Below are 18,544 nucleotides of genomic sequence, written 5' to 3' on the forward strand. Positions count from 1 at the left end.
ACGTTTTAAGTAAACTAGATGCCCACGGGCAACATGTCGAGCCCGCCAGCTGTCAAAAGGACTAGGAGTTGCACATGACACCCTGTCTCATTGAGGCAAACATTTATGACAAATAAAAAAATGATTGCAAAAAGTTACAATATAAGTTATTTATAGTAACAACAAAGGGAAGTAAATCTCTAAAAAAATCTAAGTCCACACAAAAATCCTTACCCTTGGATATATGTATGATTCGAGTCGATTAGCATGAGACACTTTTAAATAAATTAACCGGCCGGTTGCTTTATTTGTATCTATACCGCCGATGTGAACAGATTTCTGTAAAAATTACACTGATCATTTAAAGATATTGTCAACCCCAAATTATTTTCGCTCTATTCACATTCTATCTTTTACCAAAGTTTTTGTTTATCAGTAGCTTTTTTTCCAGACTAAAGAAATAGGATTAAGACTTTTCATTTTCCTGAACGTGTAAACCTTTAAGAGGAACATTTTAAATGTAATAGCAACAGTTCAGAATGCTCACCAGTTTCACGTGCATCCACGAGTGTGCATATCAAACCTGGCTTATCGCTTTTAATGCTGTCAACACATCTGACCTTGCAACAAAATCATCTGGTATATTAGTCAGATCTGGCTCTTCAGCTGAGCAAATATAATTTACCAGTAACTGATTAAAACATCTTTGTCCTGGGTGACCAGAGATACTTGTTCTGGCAGTAGCTTTTCCCATTAATACCTAAACAATCCTTTCGAGCAAAGTAGAATCTACTGCCAATGAACCAATTTGAAACTCATCATTGTTTTTAAACAAAAGGCTATAAAATTCTTGACTAAAACATCCAGCGTCTAACCCCTCCTCTCTACAAAAATTATTGTAACAGGTTTGTTTCAGTCTGCTTCCAAGGCATCAACACATCCCCGAATGCTGAGAGTATATATGGCGAAGAACATTTATCGTCTAGCAACCCTTCATCACCTGCTATTTTTGTTGCTAAGGCATGTAATTCATCATCTAGAGCTCTGTAACAAGTCTAATAAATATAATATCGCAAGTTTCATTGATAATAGATCAGTCATTTTTATTTTTGTTTAGTTTTGGGTTTTGCGCCGTTTTTCAACAGTATTTCAGTCATGTAACGGCAACTTGCACCAGACCAGAAAGAAAATGCCTCTGTGAAAATGTATGTCAGTCGTCGTTTAACTACACGTGTACGCTAAAATGTGTATATGCAGCATAAGTGTGCAATATGAGTAAATAAACAGTACATGTGTATATACCAATGTATGACTTCAAATTCAAAATAAAAAACAAGATGAATTTCATTCATTATTTCCGAGTTTTATTGTAAAACTGTGATTATTTTGAATTCTGTTTTTGTTTGTTTACATTTTGCCAAACATGTACGCACTGCTGTGACCTCTAGACCGGATGTTCATTAGGGGAGTTCACGCAAGTTTTTTCTGAAAGCTTAAAATATATGAAATATCTCTGCAATATGAAATATTGAGACACTGTGACTGGTGCACGATGGAAGATAAATTACCGCTTGTTCAATATGCTAGGTACCCATTCACCGAACTGCGTGTTTAGGTGGGAAATGTAGGATTGAAATGAGTAAATGCACTTTTCCGTTCACGACCATGGTTCTTAAAGAATACCTAGGGGTAGGGTATAACATGTACAGAGGCATTTTCTTTCTGGTCTGGTACCAGTGGTAACGGCGGACAGTTAACCTAACCAGTGTTCCTGGATTCTGTACCAGTACAAACCTGTTCTCCACAAATAACTGCCAACTTCTCCACATGAACTTTCAGAGGTGGAGGACGAATTATTTCAGACACAATGTCTTCTATCAAATCGTCACGGTTTTCAAATTATAAAGTTACTTACACATTCAACTAGCAAGGTACATAGCATCATTATTATACATACTCTATATTTGGTAGAATAAAGGGGCTTGTTTGGATATCTAAAATTACTTTTCTAAATCCCTTTGGATTTTAAATATCAATAGTAGACTGTCACAAGTTTACTGCATGGAACTGATGTACAATCAAACACTTAATTTTTGTAGCTTAAATGTCTATGTGATTACTAGCACTATGGTTTGACTTTTTTCTCAAATTCTGGAATTCAAATAGTTCTACACGCAAATTAAATTACATACATAACTTTGGGTTCTGAATCTTCTGCCTTGGTAATATTTTCTCCACAACTAGCAGCATGTACTTGAAATCCACACCTTGGGAACGTTATTCCACACAGAGGACATGGCATCTCTGGTGAACAAGGGCTGTAATGTAACAACTTAATCACAACTCCACTACATTAATAGGTTCTCTGTAGTACGAGAGAGAGAGAGAGAGAGAGTGCAACATATGAAGTCGAAAGGGTGAACTGGGAAGAGCCTGTCTACTTATTTTTAATAATCTCACTTTACAAATAATTTATAAACGTATAAATAATCTTTTTTTATTGAAGCTCAGATGCCAGTGACTGAAATATTAACAAAAATAGCAATGCTCAGGTGTGCTGAAAACATGAACAAGGTCGACCACCCTGTTAGGAACCAATCAGTACTTGATCCTTGTTGAAAAGTTCAGGCATTTTTGAAACAAATTCCGAAAACGTGACCGCAACCTGAAATATATCATCTTTTTATACCTCATATCAATGCCCAACGGTGCAATGCTATAATAAATATTACTTGTTTTTGTTATTGTTGCGTGAGGGTGATAAAATATGTCACATGTGCGTAAACTGTGCGTGTTCTATTCATCGGCAAAAAATATCAATCAGAGGGCTTGGTGAGTATCGCAAATTATTGATGTAAAGCGCTTGTTGATCTAAAACACAGTTTCCGATTTGTTCATGTTTTAATAATTTATTTGAAACTTTTTTGTATAATAAACTGAATATGGCGTTCATTGGAGGATAATATGAAAAATGACCACCACTCGAAACATAAATCATCCGCAAGGACGACATTTTCAGTTCGTATTTTTTGTAAATCTTCTCATTTGACAGTGTTGACGATAGAGAAATGTTTTTAATTTAAAAAGAAAATACATGTAGCAAGTTTTCTTTTGCCATTGACATACCTCCCTTCTCAGCATGTCATCACTGACAAATTTATTCTGCGTCTGAAAAATGTCTTGTGTGAACATATTTAGTATGATAGTTTAATTAAATCATATATGTATAATGGGCCATCAGGTAATTATAATTAAACAGTCTAGGAAATATGACCTGATACCTTTTGAAGTTTGAAGTTTTTTTATGTGTGGCCGAGTGGTTAAGGTCGCTGACTTTAAATCACTTGCCCCTCATCGATGTGGGTTCGAGCTTCACTCGGGGCGTTGAATTCTTCATGTGAGGAAGCCATCCAGTTGGCTTACGGAGTGAGTGAGTTGGGTTTTACGGTGGATTGACACAAAATGGTCATATATCGCCGAGAAGAAGTCATATTGCAAACGCCAACTGTAAAGCATAAACATTGATGCAAAAATGTAAAGCATACCTAAAAACATCCATGTAAAAATGTAAAGAACACTATGAATAATGTAAAACATGTCTAAAAAAATCCATGTAAAAATGTAAAGCATATCTAAAATCAGTTATGTAAAAATGTATATACGTGTGTGTTAAAATATCAGCTGCAAACATAATAATATTGCAAGATGTAAATAAAAACATGAAATGTTAGATTTTTTTATATATTCCTATCTGCTTTAAAAACGATCAAATATTTCCGACTGAAACGGTTTCAAATAACTCTTTCAAAGATTGAACGTCATAATATGTACTGCGTTGTGTAGCAAAGTCCACACAGTCGATTAAAATATGTTTAATAGTTAGCGGTGTTTGACATGGTACACGTTCGAGCCTCACTCGGGGCGTTGAATTCTTCATGTGAGGAAGCCATCCAGCTGGCTTTCGGAGTGAGTGAGTTGGGTTTTACGGCGAATCGACACAAAATGGTCATATATCGCCGAGAAGAAGTCATATTGCAAAAGCCAACTGTAAAGCAAAAAACTTGATGTAAAAATGTAAAGCATACCTAAAAACATCCATGTAAAAATGTAAAGAACACTATGAATAATGTAAAACATATCTAAAAAACATCCATGTAAAAATATAAAGCATATCTAAAATCAGTTATGTAAAAATGTATATACGTGTGCATTAAAATATCAGCTGTAAACATAATAATATTGCAAGGTGTAAATAAAAATACGAAATGTTAGATTTTTTTATATATTCCTATCTGCTTTAAAAACGATAAAATATTTCCGACTGAAACGGTTTCAAATAACTCTTTCAAAGATTGAACGTCATAATATGTACTGCGTTGTGTAGTAAAGTCCACACAGTCGATTAAAATATGTTTAATAGTTAGCGGTGTTTGACATGGTGCACATTCGGGTTGATCTTCTTTATTCAAAAGATAAGAATGAGTCAAACGGGTATGACCTATTCGACAGCGAGAAAGAACAACTTCCTCCCTGCGAACATATCTGTTCCCTTGGTGCCATTCCCCTAGAGTAGGTTTGATATCATGAAGTTTATTGAATGAAGCATTGTTCCATGACGATTGCCATTTAGATAAAATGTATTTGTTTATACTGGGCCTAAAATCAGTATGTGGTAATTTCAAATTAGATTGTGATAATAAAAAGGATTTCTTTGCTGCAATATCAGCATCCTCGTTTCCATGAATACCAACATGACTAGGAATCCAACAAAATATGATAGATTTTTTTTAAAGATAGTTCATGAAACCTGAGAATATTTTGAATGAATGGATTTTCCATACTTCGGTTATGAATTGACTGTAAAACAGAAAGCGAGTCGGAAAAGATAATAAATTTTTCTTCACTATTTTTTTATATAAGATTTAGAGCTAAATCAATAGCTTTGGCCTCGGCTGAAAATAGTTGCATTGCAGCACAGCCAACCTTCGATTCATCTTTTGAACCGTCTGTGTAAAATAGAGAAAAGTGGAAACTTCACAGGTCGCTCAACACGACAAAAACGAAAATGTTGCAGGCTCGGTTTGATTGAGCCTGTTCATGGACGGTAGTGGAAATGCATGCTTCCGTCCACGCCCTATAGCCCCGGGTTGAGTAGAACTCAACATTTACACATGCCAAAAGTACAAAAAGCAATTTAGAGACATCCGCAGATGTATTCAAACGGCGGTGAACATGGAACCTTCAACGATACACGTGTTGAGGCGTGTAATTCCATGAAGAGCGGCGTTTGGTCCCCAGATAAAATAATGGGTTTGCTCCAAACGAGAAAACAATAATTGCAAAATAGTCCTTTTAAGTTGATTTGATTTCATGATATTTGGACTTGAATATTTCAGGGTTTATTTCAGACTTTCTAAAGGCAGTTTTCAAATCGAAAAGAACTGTAGGAGTATGAAGGGTCCATGGTGGTGTATCTGGAATTGAATTTTCTTTAATACCATCGAATTCAAAGTCATTTCATTCATAGAAGATTTTATGCGAAATCCAAACGGTTTGATTTGTTTTGGTTTTTCCTCATATGAATCGGTGTACTTTGGTTTAAAAATAATTTCATGAGCAGGATTGGATTTGTTGGCAGCCACTCTTAAAGCATATTCACCGTGTCCAACGCATACGTTGCATTTACGGCGAGTACGCTGCATACGTGGTATATTGTACGTTCCATTACCGGCATTTCCTGTTGGTTTTGTCAACATCCTATGTGGTGTGGTAAGAAAAAGTTCAACGTGTTCAAAGAAGCGATATATTCAGTACGAGCTGCAGATCTTCAAGCTCCCCATGGTAATGTGATTTTGGTCAGTAATTCTCTAGTTTCTTCAAACATTCGAGTAAACTCACGTGTGAAGTCGGTTTCGAACTCGGACGTTCACTTTCAGGTTCATTTTCTATCTCTTAAACTCATTTTGTTGATTTTTCATCTGTTTAACGCGAGAATAGTATAACAAGTTACAAATAAAATATATATCATGGCGTAAATTCATGTTTTAGGGGAGATTTATGCCAAAATTAGCGATGTACGCCCCATAAAACGGCGGGTCTACCGAAGTACGCCACATAAAAAGGCCGTTATATTTATAGCAACTGATTACGTATGTCTTCACTCGCATCTATTCTTTCATTTTATTTACACTTTTTAACAATTATAAACGGTTTTGGAATTACATAATGTAATAACAGTAATACTAATTATTCGAAAGATAAAATAAACATGCTTGTTTTGTATAAACAGTCCGGTATAGAATTGCCCGTTAAAGTTTTTACTTGGGAATCATGAACATTCAGGCCATATATTTACGTATAGTAATCTTCGGTGTCGGAACCTAAAACGAATTAAAAACTGAAAATGCATTTCACAAGTAACATAATGTCGTATTTTCAGGTAGAGTGTGGACAAAACGAATACTGCCAATGTGAACATGGCCTGTAACTTCACAACCTGCCCCGCGTCTGGGGTAGGCTGTGACAATATGTGGGGTACGCTGTGCGGGATACACCCTTACCTTTCAGTATGGTATAGCAGTATGAAAGTATATGGCATTTAACCTTAGGGAAATGCTGAATTTCATAATATATCTTATGTCTATATATATACATGATAACGAACAGTCAGAACACAAATGTGTAATACGTCAAAAATTACTTATAGCGGCCAAAATCGGTATTTCAAACACAGTTTCGTTGTCCTTTTGTTTACAATGCTTGTGCTTTCCAAGAAGAGTATTTAAAAAAAATGGCGTTTTTAAAATATTTGCAAATGACGTCTTAGCTCTTCAATAAATATTATAAGTCACGTGTGGCACAACCAACCAGTGACACATTCAACAGCGTTCTCCCCTACTTATCTGATCAAACTAATAATCATAATTTCTTGTTCATTTCCTGAATGAAAAACACTTGGTTCCAAAATAACCGTGGAAGAAATTGTCGATTTTTCTTTTAAAGTATCTAAGAAGAAAGAAAGACATATTTCCTGTTGTAAGTGATTCCAGAAAGTAAAAATGAGCCACGCTATGAGAAAACCAACATATTGGCTTTCAGCATGGTTCCAGACCAGCTTGCATATCCGCACAGTCTGGTCAGGATCCTTGCTGTTCGCTTCCAAAGCCTATTGCAATTAGAGAAACCATAAGCGAATAGCATGGATCCTGACCATTTTTTCAGTCATATAAACGACGGTCCTGAATTTATTTATTTATTTTGGTTTTACGGCGCACCAACACAGTATAGGTTATATGGCGCCAAACAGAACTACAAATTTTGGTTCCACATCTCATTTACATCGAAATAAAAACATGAGGTATGGAATCAAAATTTGCATATCTGCTGGAATCACCGAGTTACAGCTAAACCAAGTGTTATATAAGACCCTATTAGTCGTCTCTTACGATCATGCAAGGGTAAGGCAGTGGTTCCAGTTCTTTTCTTACATAGATCGCCCCAGAACCACATGGGGCGGTCCTGAAAATATAACAACACTGAGATGAAGTCGGGGCGACTGTTTACGGCCGCCACACAGCATTTTACACCCGCTGTTGTGAAGTAAATATAATCTGGAAAGTAGATACCTCGGAATCACCGAGAACAATGCAAACGGTGAGAACTGAACACCTCAGAGTGCACAATGTCGAAAGTGGTTGAACAGGAATAGCGTTAAAACGAGGTTTTGGTTGGGAAATCGTAGTACCGGGGGTAGCATTTTCAAATAGGTTTCGAATCCTGTGCATGATATTAATATATTGAATAAAAAACTAAGGCCCTGATTTATAATTTTTGTTTACCTTTCTGCTTTCACTTTCGAGCTCGAAATGAAGTAGCGAGATCACGTGATTGGGCATACTGAAAGTAGGACCACAACAAAAAGAAGTCATAATGGAAAAAATATTACAGACGGGTTGCTTCAAAAATCTAACAAATACATATAAAATTATGCTAAATATAGAGGGGTGGGGGGGGGGGGGGGGGAGTGCTAAGGGGTAAATAGGGGGGGGGGGTTGGGGGAGAAATTGAAGGGGAAAGTAGAACAAGGATGAATATACAAAGGGAATGCTACGTTCCTTAATAACAGTTACACTACAACGTAAACCACCATAGCACATTCTTTTCATGTACCAAAGATAAACACAACCACCCCCACCTAACTAACATAGAAAAACAGACAAGTAAGATACAAGAACACAGTAGGGCGCCGCTTTAGACTCGGGCACACAAATGGATTCCGGCAGCCAAAATAAAGGGGAGCCACGAGAACTTACTAAAAGTAAAGGGAGAGAGGGGACTTTTCATTTTCCTGAACGTGTTTAGCTTTACGAGGAGCATTTGAAAAGTAATAGCAACAGTTCAGAATGCTTACCATTTGCACGTGCACCCACAAGTGAGCATATCAAACCTGACTTATCGGTTTTAATGCTGTCAACACATCTGACCTTCGAAAAAAATTATCTGTTAAATATCTGTCAGATCTGGCTCTGTACCTGAGCAAATATAATTTGCCCGTATTTTGTTAAAACATCTTTGTCCTTGGCGACCAGAGATGATTGCTCTGGCAGTAACTTTCCCAATTATTCATAAACAGTCCTTTCAAGCAGAATATAATCTACTGTCAATGAACTATTTTGAAACACATTGTTTTTAAACAAAAGACTATAAAATTCTTGACTAAAACCCCAGCGTCTAACCCCTCCTCTTCTACAAAGTTTATTGTTACAGGTTTGTTCCATTCTGTTTCCAAGGCATCAACACATTCCTCCAATGCTGGGAGAATTCATGGCGAACAACATTTAACATCTAGCAACCTTCATCACCTGCTGTTTTTGTTGCCAATGCATGCAATTCATCATCTAGAGCTATGTAACAAGTATAATAAATATAATATCGTAAGGTTCATTGATAATAGGTCAGTCATAATTTGTGGTGAGCTAGAAAAATAATATATACACGTGAGTCTTTATAAATAATCAATATTAATATTCTCTAATGGCTTTCAAATTATAATGTTACTTACACATTCAACTAGCAGGGAACATAGCATCATTATTATAAAATCTTTGTATTGTATTGTATTGTATTGTAAAAGTACTCTATATTTCATAGAATACAAGGGTTTGTTTGGATATCTAAAATTATTTTTCTAAATCCCTTTGGATTTGAGATATCAAGTGTGGACAGTCACAAGATTACTGCATGGATCTCATGTAAAATCAAAATATAATAGGTAAGGGTAGATTTCTCGGAAGCACGTAGCACTAAAAACACAGCCTCAGAGCAACGCATTTGCAAAGTAGGCACACAACAACATAAAGCTGTAAAGGAAAAATATTACAGACTGGTTGCTTCAGAAATCTAACAAATGCAAAAAAATTTATGCCAAATATAGAGGGGGAGTGGTAAGGGGTAGAAAGGGGGTTGGGGGAGTAGGTTGAAGGGAAAAGTAGAACAAGGATGAATATACAAAGGGTGTTAGAAACGTATTACATTTCTAATTTGAATTTACGTCTTTACCGCCTTTTCTAACGTGCTTTTACGCGACGTCCAAACATTGACGTCGACGTCATCATTTTCTGTTGTTACTGTTTTGAACGTCGCTTCCGTTAGCGCAAACATATATTTCAATTCAGGAACTTGATGTAAAACTTGGTAAAGATCAAAAATCGGTAAGATTTATCGAATTGAAATTGAGTGTTTTGTTTTAAAAGGTTACTTATTAAATATTTGCACTTGAATACTATTTAGCGTATTTAAGAAATTTAATTAGAGATATTTGCGTAAGAAATGTAACTGTCGCTTTGAATATATTGTTGAATATATGTTTTTACCTGTGATTTAAATATACTTTTTATTACATGTATAATTGTTTGTAATTTCAGAGAATCGCTACGCTACGCTACGCTAGAGAATAAAATTGTAAAGTGAATCAGCGCATACTCGTTTTTTTACTGTGGTATCCAAGTTCCCGAACAATTCTCGATTTACGGTGTATGTTGTGTAAACGAAGAAGATGGCTACCGGAAATGAATCCATGCCGACGCACGAGGGAGTTGACAGCGCAAAACGTGCGCGCACAGCCCATTTGTCACAGATGACGAAATTATACAATGAAATAGAACGACACATGATCTCGCACGACAATGAAGAAACTGTAAAATATGTGAGCGATTTGAACAATTTAAAGCTGCTCATTTACGGTGTTTGGATGTGTGCTCAGACTCTGAAGTTGTATCTAAATTAGAAATGAACTATGAAAGCTGTTATAAGAACTTTGTTGAATTCCGGGAAAGATTTTCACAGTGGATTTCTTCTGAGAAAACGCCTGATGATAATAATGACGCCTGTTCTTCAGTCAGCCATGTTAGTTCATCTTCAACAGTGTCCTCGCGCTCCAGGTTAAGAAGCGCGAAAGCTAAACGTTTAATTGCGGAACATAAAATTAAAATGTTAAATAAAAAGCAAGAATTAGAGCGCGCACGCGTAGAACTACAAATGAAACAACAATTACTAGATCAACAGTCTGAACTTGAAGAAGCGCAATTAGAAGAATCAGTATGGCAACAAGCTGTACAGGAAGAGAATGGAGTGAACTTAGAAGTCCAGTCTCAGACAACAGTACAACATTCTACTTCCGGTGAAACAACTTCCGTTACTGGAAATGTGACAGGTACAGACAGTGATTATATTCTTCCGCCTAAAACCCATACGACAGCAAGTACGTCTTCTACCGGAAGGAATATAAATTATAATGATATGTGTAGCAGTGCACGTGATCACGGGCATAATCAAGATGAGGCTAAGAGTGCGCATTCTATAAACAATATGAACTCCGAGGTTAGTGTTTCTACAATAGACATAGCGTTCCAGAAACTTGCATCTACACTTCAGGAAGGGTTCAATCTTCCGAAACCGGAATTACTGACATTTAGCGGCAAGCCAACTGAATATTGTAAGTTCGTCAAAAACTTCGAAACTAATATCGAAAGTAAAATTACCGATGATAGACTTAGGTTGAGCTATTTAATACAGTACTGTTACGGTGAAGCAAAGTGTTGTATTGAAGATTGTGTTTTGTTGGAACCCAGTGAAGGATACAGGCGCGCACGTGACATCTTGTTCTCACGTTATGGAAGGCCGCACGTGATCGCTAGAACATATATTGAAAAGTTGGTATACGGTCCACAGATAGCAGCATCTGATACAGACGGACTATCAAAATTAGCATTAGAAATGCAAAGGTGTGAAATAACTTTATCGCAACTAGGATATAATTCGGATGTAGATAATTCTGAAAACTTGAGGCGAATTGTGAAACGGTTGCCTATGCATCTGAGAGTGAAATGGGTTGATACAGCACACGTAATTAACGAATCTGGAAGAGAAGTACATTTTACCGACTTAGTGAAATTCGTTGATGAGAAATCACGTGTTGCCAGTTCAATGTATGGAATCGATCTCATTAAAGAAAATCGAACAGCGAAGTCAACTTCCGGTAAACCGCACGGTACAAAGCCTGTAAAAGATGTAACTACATTGACCACACACAGTAATACTGATCAAAGAAGAAATGAAAGAAAGTGCCGTTGTTGCCATGGTAACTGCCTGGATGTATCTGTATGTAGCAAATTTAAATCGATGAGTCTAAATGAGAGAAAAGAACTGGTGCGAAAATTCAAGTTGTGTTACAACTGTTTGAAAGGCAACCATTCATCTAGCAACTGCAGAAAACCAAAGTCATGTACGGTACCGGTTGCGAACTGAAACATAATATGTTGTTACATAGTTGGAGCAGACCCAATCATGAATCTTCGGCGTCACAAGCTGTGACTTGTGCATCTGTGAAGAACTCAAATGTGAAGAACTGTTTAGGAATTATACCAGTTACTGTGAATGCCAAAAATGGAAATTCCTGTCAAACATACGCTCTGTTAGATGACGGTGCAGATAAAACCTTATGTGATGAGAGGTTGTTACAGTCTTTGAACGTCACAAGTAAACCTGTTACATTCAATATTTCAACGGTAAACTCAACAAGTAGTACCATTCACGGACAGGAAATAGATCTTACTGTAATGGCGGTGGACGAAAACAGAAATGAAGAAGTGCCACTTTCCAAGGTGTGGTCAGTGAAGGAGCTTCCAATCTCAACAAGATCCGCAGCAGTAAATGTTGACTTAAAGAAATTACCCTACTTATCAGATATAGATATACCCCAAATTGACACAAACAATGTTATGCTACTGATCGGTACAGATTCTCCAGCTGCACATATTCCACTCGAAGTGCGTTCAGGAAACATTGATCAACCGTACGCCGTGCGATCACGGTTAGGATGGGCAGTACGTGGTCCAGTTCAAGACACTTGTGAGCCTAATACCGTAAATGTCCACTTTGAACAATCCAGAGACGTGTTACTGCAACAGCAACTGGAAAGAATGTGGAATACAGAATTTAATGATAGATCATTGAATGAAAAGGACTCTATGTCTGTTGAAGACAAACATGCTCTGCAGATTATGGAATCATCTCTTACCCATGAAGATGGTCACTACAAAATTGGATTACCATGGAGGAAGGAGAATGCATCCTTGCCGAACAACATAGCTCTTGCCCAAGTACGCCTACAACAACTGAAACGTAAACTGTCACGTGACCCGGAATTACATAAAATGTATACAACATCCCTGAATGATTATATTGAGAAAGGATACGCAGAAGAGGTGAAAGATGGCCTTGAAAATAATTCTAGACGTACATGGTACTTACCACACCACCCAGTAACAAATGTGAACAAGCCAGGCAAAGTACGTGTAGTTTTCGATTGTGCTGCTAAGTACCACGGCATTTCACTGAACAGCCAATTACTGCAAGGACCGGACTTAATGAACAGTCTAGTAGGAGTTCTCATACGATTTAGGAAAGAGAAGGTAGCTCTAGCCGCAGATATTGAAGCAATGTTTCACCAGGTGCGTGTTATGGAAGAAGACTGTGATGCTTTAAGATTTCTATGGTGGCCTGGGGGTGACATCACACAGCAGCCAAATTGCTATCGTATGAAGGTACATTTGTTTGGAGCTACATCATCACCCAGTTGTGCAGCATATGCCTTAAAGCGTACTGCAACCGACAATGCCCGTTTATTTGGAAAGGAAGTGGTTTCTACAGTAGAACGAGATTTTTATGTCGATGATTGTCTGAAGTCTGTAGAAACGGATGATAAAGCTATCAAGCTGGCTACAGATCTGCCAACACTAATGAAGTTAGGCGGATTCCGACTTACGAAGTGGTTAAGTAACAGTAGGGCTGTACTGAACGCTATCCCAGAATCTGAACTCGCACCATCTGTCGTCAATCTGAGTCTAGACGAAACTTGTGAGGTTGGGTGCGCACCATAAACCGGTTTAAGCTCCCCAGTGGTGTTTTTGCCACTGACCGTTCCAAGGCGGTGCCCCACTGTGTTCCTTTGTTTGTTCGTTTTGTCCTTGTGTGTTGACTTTGTGTGCGCGCGTGTGTGTATGCTTATTGTTCGTCTTGTCCTTATATGTTGGCTTTGGGTGTGTGTGTGTGTGTGTGTGTGTGTGTGTGTGTGTTGTTCGTTTTGTCCTGATGTGTAAGCTTTGAGTGTGTGTGTGGTGCACGCGTTTGCGTGCTGGGGGGTTCGTTTTGAGGAGGCTGCGCTTTTGGTGCGTGGCGCTCCCTGTTTGATATTTTTCTTTGTTTTTACCATGTAATCGAGCACTTGGTGTGCAATGGAATGTTAACGACGACAGAATCCAGATTAAAGTCAAGCTGTCTGATAAGCCACTCACGAGACGCGGCATTCTGTCAGTTGTAAGTTCAATATACGACCCACTGGGACTCGTCTCGCCCGTAACACTTCAAGCTAAAGCTATAATACAGAGCCTGTGCAGACTGAAGATCGGCTGGGATGACCAGATACCACAGAGCATCAACAATGAATGGCATACCTGGTTATCAACCTTACCTTGTCTGGAGAATGTGTCTGTAAACCGCTGTTTCCGACCAAGTGACTGTGTTAAATCTACGGAACTGCATATATTTAGTGATGGATCCGAAACCGCCTATGGAGCCTGTGCTTACCTTCGATTTGTTGATACCTATGACAATGTAACATGTTCTCTAGTCATAGGAAAATCTCGTTTAGCCCCGATCAAACAGATGTCTATACCACGTCTTGAGTTATCCGGAGCTGTTGTCGCTTGCCGTATTTATGCAATGTTGTCCGATGAACTAGATATAAAGATTGATCAAGTTACCTTCTGGACTGATTCCATGATTGTGTTAGGAGACATAAAGAACGTATCAAAACGGTTCAAGACATTCGTTGGCAATAGACTCAGCATTATACATAATACTACCTCACCAGACCTGTGGCGCCATATTGACACAAAGTCGAATCCCGCAGATATAGCTTCAAGAGGCATACATGCGAATGACGCTAAGAATCTACATATTTGGCTAAATGGACCAGATTTCCTAAGAAAAGATCATACTCAGTGGCCACAGAATCAGGTTGCACCGGAAGTAACCGACGATGATACAGAAGTGAAGAGAGAAGTCAAGATAAACATCACAATGACTAATAGAAGTCTAGATGATATCATTGATCGCTACTCAAGTTGGACTAAACTAAGAAGAGCAGTCGCGTGGTTACTTAGATACAAGGTATTTTGCAGACAGAAATACTTAAATCACGAACTTGACATGGAAAAAGGAAACTTAACATTAGCGGAAATCCAGAAAGCAGAACATGAATTATTGATACATGTACAACAGGACACATTCGCAAATGAGATGAACAACTTGAAACAATTCAAGCCAGTCAGAACTGATAGCAGCATTGCATCTCTAAACCCCAAAATGTGTGACAAACTAATCCGAGTACGAGGACGTATACAATCTAGAAACCTGAGTAAATGTCCCATTATACTACCAAGCAAGCACACTATAACAAAATTAATAATTCGACATATTCATGAGAATAACGGTCATGCCGGAAAACAACAGGTACTTGCAATCTCGCGTGAGAAGTACTGGATAGTTCAAGGACTGAGTGCTATAAAAGGTGTAGTGAGAAGTTGCATGGTGTGCAGACGACAACACTCCCCCTGCTACAACAACAGATGGCGCCTCTTCTTGAAGAGCAGACGACACGAGATGAACCCCCTTTCACTTACGTTGGAATAGATTACTTTGGTCCACTGATTGTAAAAGAAGGTCGCACACATGTGAAAAGATATGGTTGTCTTTTTACCTGTCTTTCAACTAGAGCGGTACACCTGGAGGTCTGTCATAGTTTGACAACTAACTCCTTCGTCGCAGCATTTCAACGCTTTACCTGTCGCAGAGGATATCCAAAGAAGGTGTATAGTGACAATGGCACGAATCTTGTAGGTGGCGATCGTCAGCTGCGACAGTCGATACAAGAATGGAATTCTTCAGCAATAGGGAAATATATGACAGAAAAGGAAATAGAATGGCACTTTAACCCGCCTCAGGCGAGTCATAGAGGAGGAGCCTGGGAAAGGATGATTCGTTCCACACGAACAATTTTAAAAGCGTTGGTCAGGCAACAATTGCTCACAGATGAACAATTAGTTACGCTGATGACAGAAACTGAAAGAATCCTGAACGATAGACCAATAACCAAGGTTAGCGATGATCCTGAAGACATGTCTGCCCTCACACCAAATATGCTACTACTAATGAAGTCTAATAGTAGTATTCCAAGGGGAATATATAATAAGAATGACACATATGTAAAACGATGGTGGAAACAGGTGCAATATCTCTCAAACGTTTTCTGGAGAAGATGGATACGGGAATACTTACCAGCTATACAACAGAGACAAAAATGGCAAAGAAAGACCACTGATTTACGTGTAGGTGATATTGTGCTAGTGTTTGACGAAAGTACCCCAAGAGGAAAATGGCCATTGGGAAGAATTGTAAAAACAAACAAAAGCCGTGATGGACATGTACGAAGCTGTATTGTAAAGTATAAAAATACACAAACAGTGAAACCAATTACGAAGTTGTGCCTACTTGAAAGTTCAGCTTAAGCTTAAGAGTACGAATGATCTGTGTACGAACAATGCGGGCAATTTGTAACTCGAATTTATCAGCTGCCGTTTTTACATGAAGTTACATAGACACTTTCTCAGAAGTGACGCTTAATCATGAAAGAAATATACTTGTAAATATTCCAATGAGGATAAATTACAGCCTTTAAATGAAAGTAGTGCGCTTTCAAGTCAAAGGACTGTACTAGGGTATTTATTCGAAAAACATAATTATCAAGACTGTTAATGATACTACATTAATTTGTAACATACATGTTTATGATAAATTTGAATTCTGTTATGAAATCTGGAAATTTCATGGCGAGGACTGTTAGAAACGTATTACATTTCTAATTTGAATTTACGTCTTTACCGCCTTTTCTAACGTGCTTTTACGCGACGTCCAAACATTGACGTCGACGTCATCATTTTCTGTTGTTATTGTTTTGAACGTCGCTTCCGTTAGCGCAAACATATATTTCAATTCAGGAACTTGATGTAAAACTTGGTAAAGATCAAAAATCGGTAAGATTTATCGAATTGAAATTGAGTGTTTTGTTTTAAAAGGTTACTTATTAAATATTTGCACTTGAATACTATTTAGCGTATTTAAGAAATTTAATTAGAGATATTTGCGTAAGAAATGTAACTGTCGCTTTGAATATATTGTTGAATATATGTTTTTACCTGTGATTTAAATATACTTTTTATTACATGTATAATTGTTTGTAATTTCAGAGAATCGCTACGCTACGCTACGCTAGAGAATAAAATTGTAAAGTGAATCAGCGCATACTCGTTTTTTACTGTGGTATCCAAGTTCCCGAACAAAGGGAATGTCACATTCCTTATTCACAGTTACACTACAATGTAAACCACAATAGCGCAGACACACATGTATCAAAGATAAACACACAACCACACCCAAATAACTAACATAGAAAAAACAGACAAGTAGGATCTTTTTACAGATTTTATAAGAACACTGCAGGGCACCGCTTTAGACACAAACGCACACCAAGGCAGCCAAAATAATGGTGGGGGGGGGGGGGGGGCACGAAAATAAAAAAAAACAAAGACAAATATCAAACAGGGAATGCCACGTACCAAAATCGCAACCTCCCCAAAACGAAACCTACAGCACGCACTCATAGTAAAGGGGATAAATGTCTATGTGATTACTAAAACTATGGTTTGACTTCTTTCTCAAATTTTGAAATTGAAATAATTCTACACGCAAATTTTACATACATAACTTTGGGTTCTAAATCTTCTGCCTTGGTAGTATTTTCTCCACAACTAGAAGCATGTACTTGAAGGCATCTCCGGTGAACAAGGGATGTAATGTAACAACTAACTGGTTATTTTGTCATGCATAGAAATTATCTTTATAAATTTTGATATTTGATATAATTATAATCTGGAAAGTAGGTCCCTCGGAAGCACCGAGAACAATGCAAACAGTGAAAATTGCAGACTCGGTTTGATCGAGTCTGTTCATGAGCAGTATGGAAAATGCAACACTGCCCACGCCACCCCTCCCTAGCACCGGCTTAGGCAGTATTCAGTCTTCAAATCTGAATGGTGTGTGTTCGGGTTTAACGTCTTTTTCAACAATTTTTCAGTCATATAAACGACGGTACTTGTAGAAGTGAGCACAGTGCCCATCTTTATAGTGCTGCCTCACTGGAATATCACGCCTTAGACACGTGGCATGACACTTTTTTTTTGTTTTTGTTTTTGATTTAACGTCGCACCGACACATGATAGGTCATATTGCGACTTTCCAGCATGATACCCCACCCAGTCACATTATACTGACACAGGGCTGACCAGTCCTTGCACAATCCCCTTAATACTGAGCGCCAAACGGAGGAAGCTGCTAGTACCTTTTTTTCGTCTTTGGTATGACGCGGCCGGGGATCGAACCCACGACCTCCCGCACTCGAAGCGGGCACTCTACCACTAGGCTACCGAGGCGGTTCAAATCTAAATGATCCCGAAGTTCCAGAAAATATAACAACACTGAGATGAACACAATGTAAAAAGATGGAAGTGTATGTTTATTTTAAATGATCTCACTTTACAAATAATTTATAAACGTATAAATGAACTTTATTATTGAAGCTCAGGTGCCAGTTACTGAAATATAAATAAACACGCAATGCTCAGGTTTGCTGAAAACATGAACAATGTCGACCAATGACCTGCTAGGAATCAATCAGTTCTGATCCTTGTTGAAAAGTTCAGACATTTCATGGAACAAATCCCGACGACGTGACCGCAACCTGAAATATATCATGTCATTATAACTCCTATCATTGCCCAACGGTACAAGGTCATAGAGCATATTACTTGCTTTTGTTATTGTTGCCTGCGGGTGATATAAAACATGTCACATGTGCGTCAACTGTGCACGTTCGATTCATCAACAAATA

At 37.9% G+C, this 18,544-nt stretch overlaps 2 protein-coding genes across 2 annotated transcripts; both read left to right on the forward strand.

The window, feature by feature from the left end:
- The first annotated feature begins 10,266 nt into the window (after nt 1–10,266).
- LOC128558313 (uncharacterized) lies at nt 10,267–11,784 on the forward strand. Its single transcript, XM_053547239.1, has one exon. It carries the CDS (start codon nt 10,267–10,269, stop codon nt 11,782–11,784), a length of 1,518 nt encoding a protein of 505 aa, XP_053403214.1.
- Nucleotides 11,785–11,792: 8 nt separating this feature from the next.
- LOC128558314 (uncharacterized) lies at nt 11,793–16,106 on the forward strand. The gene is made up of 3 exons (XM_053547240.1): nt 11,793–13,395; nt 13,760–15,051; nt 15,138–16,106. The coding sequence occupies exons 1-3, from the start codon at nt 11,793–11,795 to the stop codon at nt 16,104–16,106; spliced, it is 3,864 nt and encodes a 1,287-aa protein (XP_053403215.1).
- Nucleotides 16,107–18,544: the final 2,438 nt, after the last annotated feature.

The sequence above is a fragment of the Mercenaria mercenaria genome, chromosome 7, assembly GCF_021730395.1.
Source record: "Mercenaria mercenaria strain notata chromosome 7, MADL_Memer_1, whole genome shotgun sequence".
Lineage (NCBI taxonomy): Eukaryota > Metazoa > Mollusca > Bivalvia > Venerida > Veneridae > Mercenaria > Mercenaria mercenaria.

Excerpts from the sequence above, each read along its gene's own strand:
- LOC128558313 (XM_053547239.1), top strand. The coding sequence starts at position 10,267 with ATGAACTATGAAAGCTGTTATAAGAACTTTGTTGAATTCCGGGAAAGA.
- LOC128558314 (XM_053547240.1), top strand. The coding sequence starts at position 11,793 with ATGTTGTTACATAGTTGGAGCAGACCCAATCATGAATCTTCGGCGTCA. Across the intron at positions 13,396-13,759 it reads TCTGAGTCTAGACGAAACTT|CACTTGGTGTGCAATGGAAT; the intron begins GTGAGGTTGGGT and ends CATGTAATCGAG. Across the intron at positions 15,052-15,137 it reads GTCATGCCGGAAAACAACAG|ACGACAACACTCCCCCTGCT; the intron begins GTACTTGCAATC and ends CATGGTGTGCAG.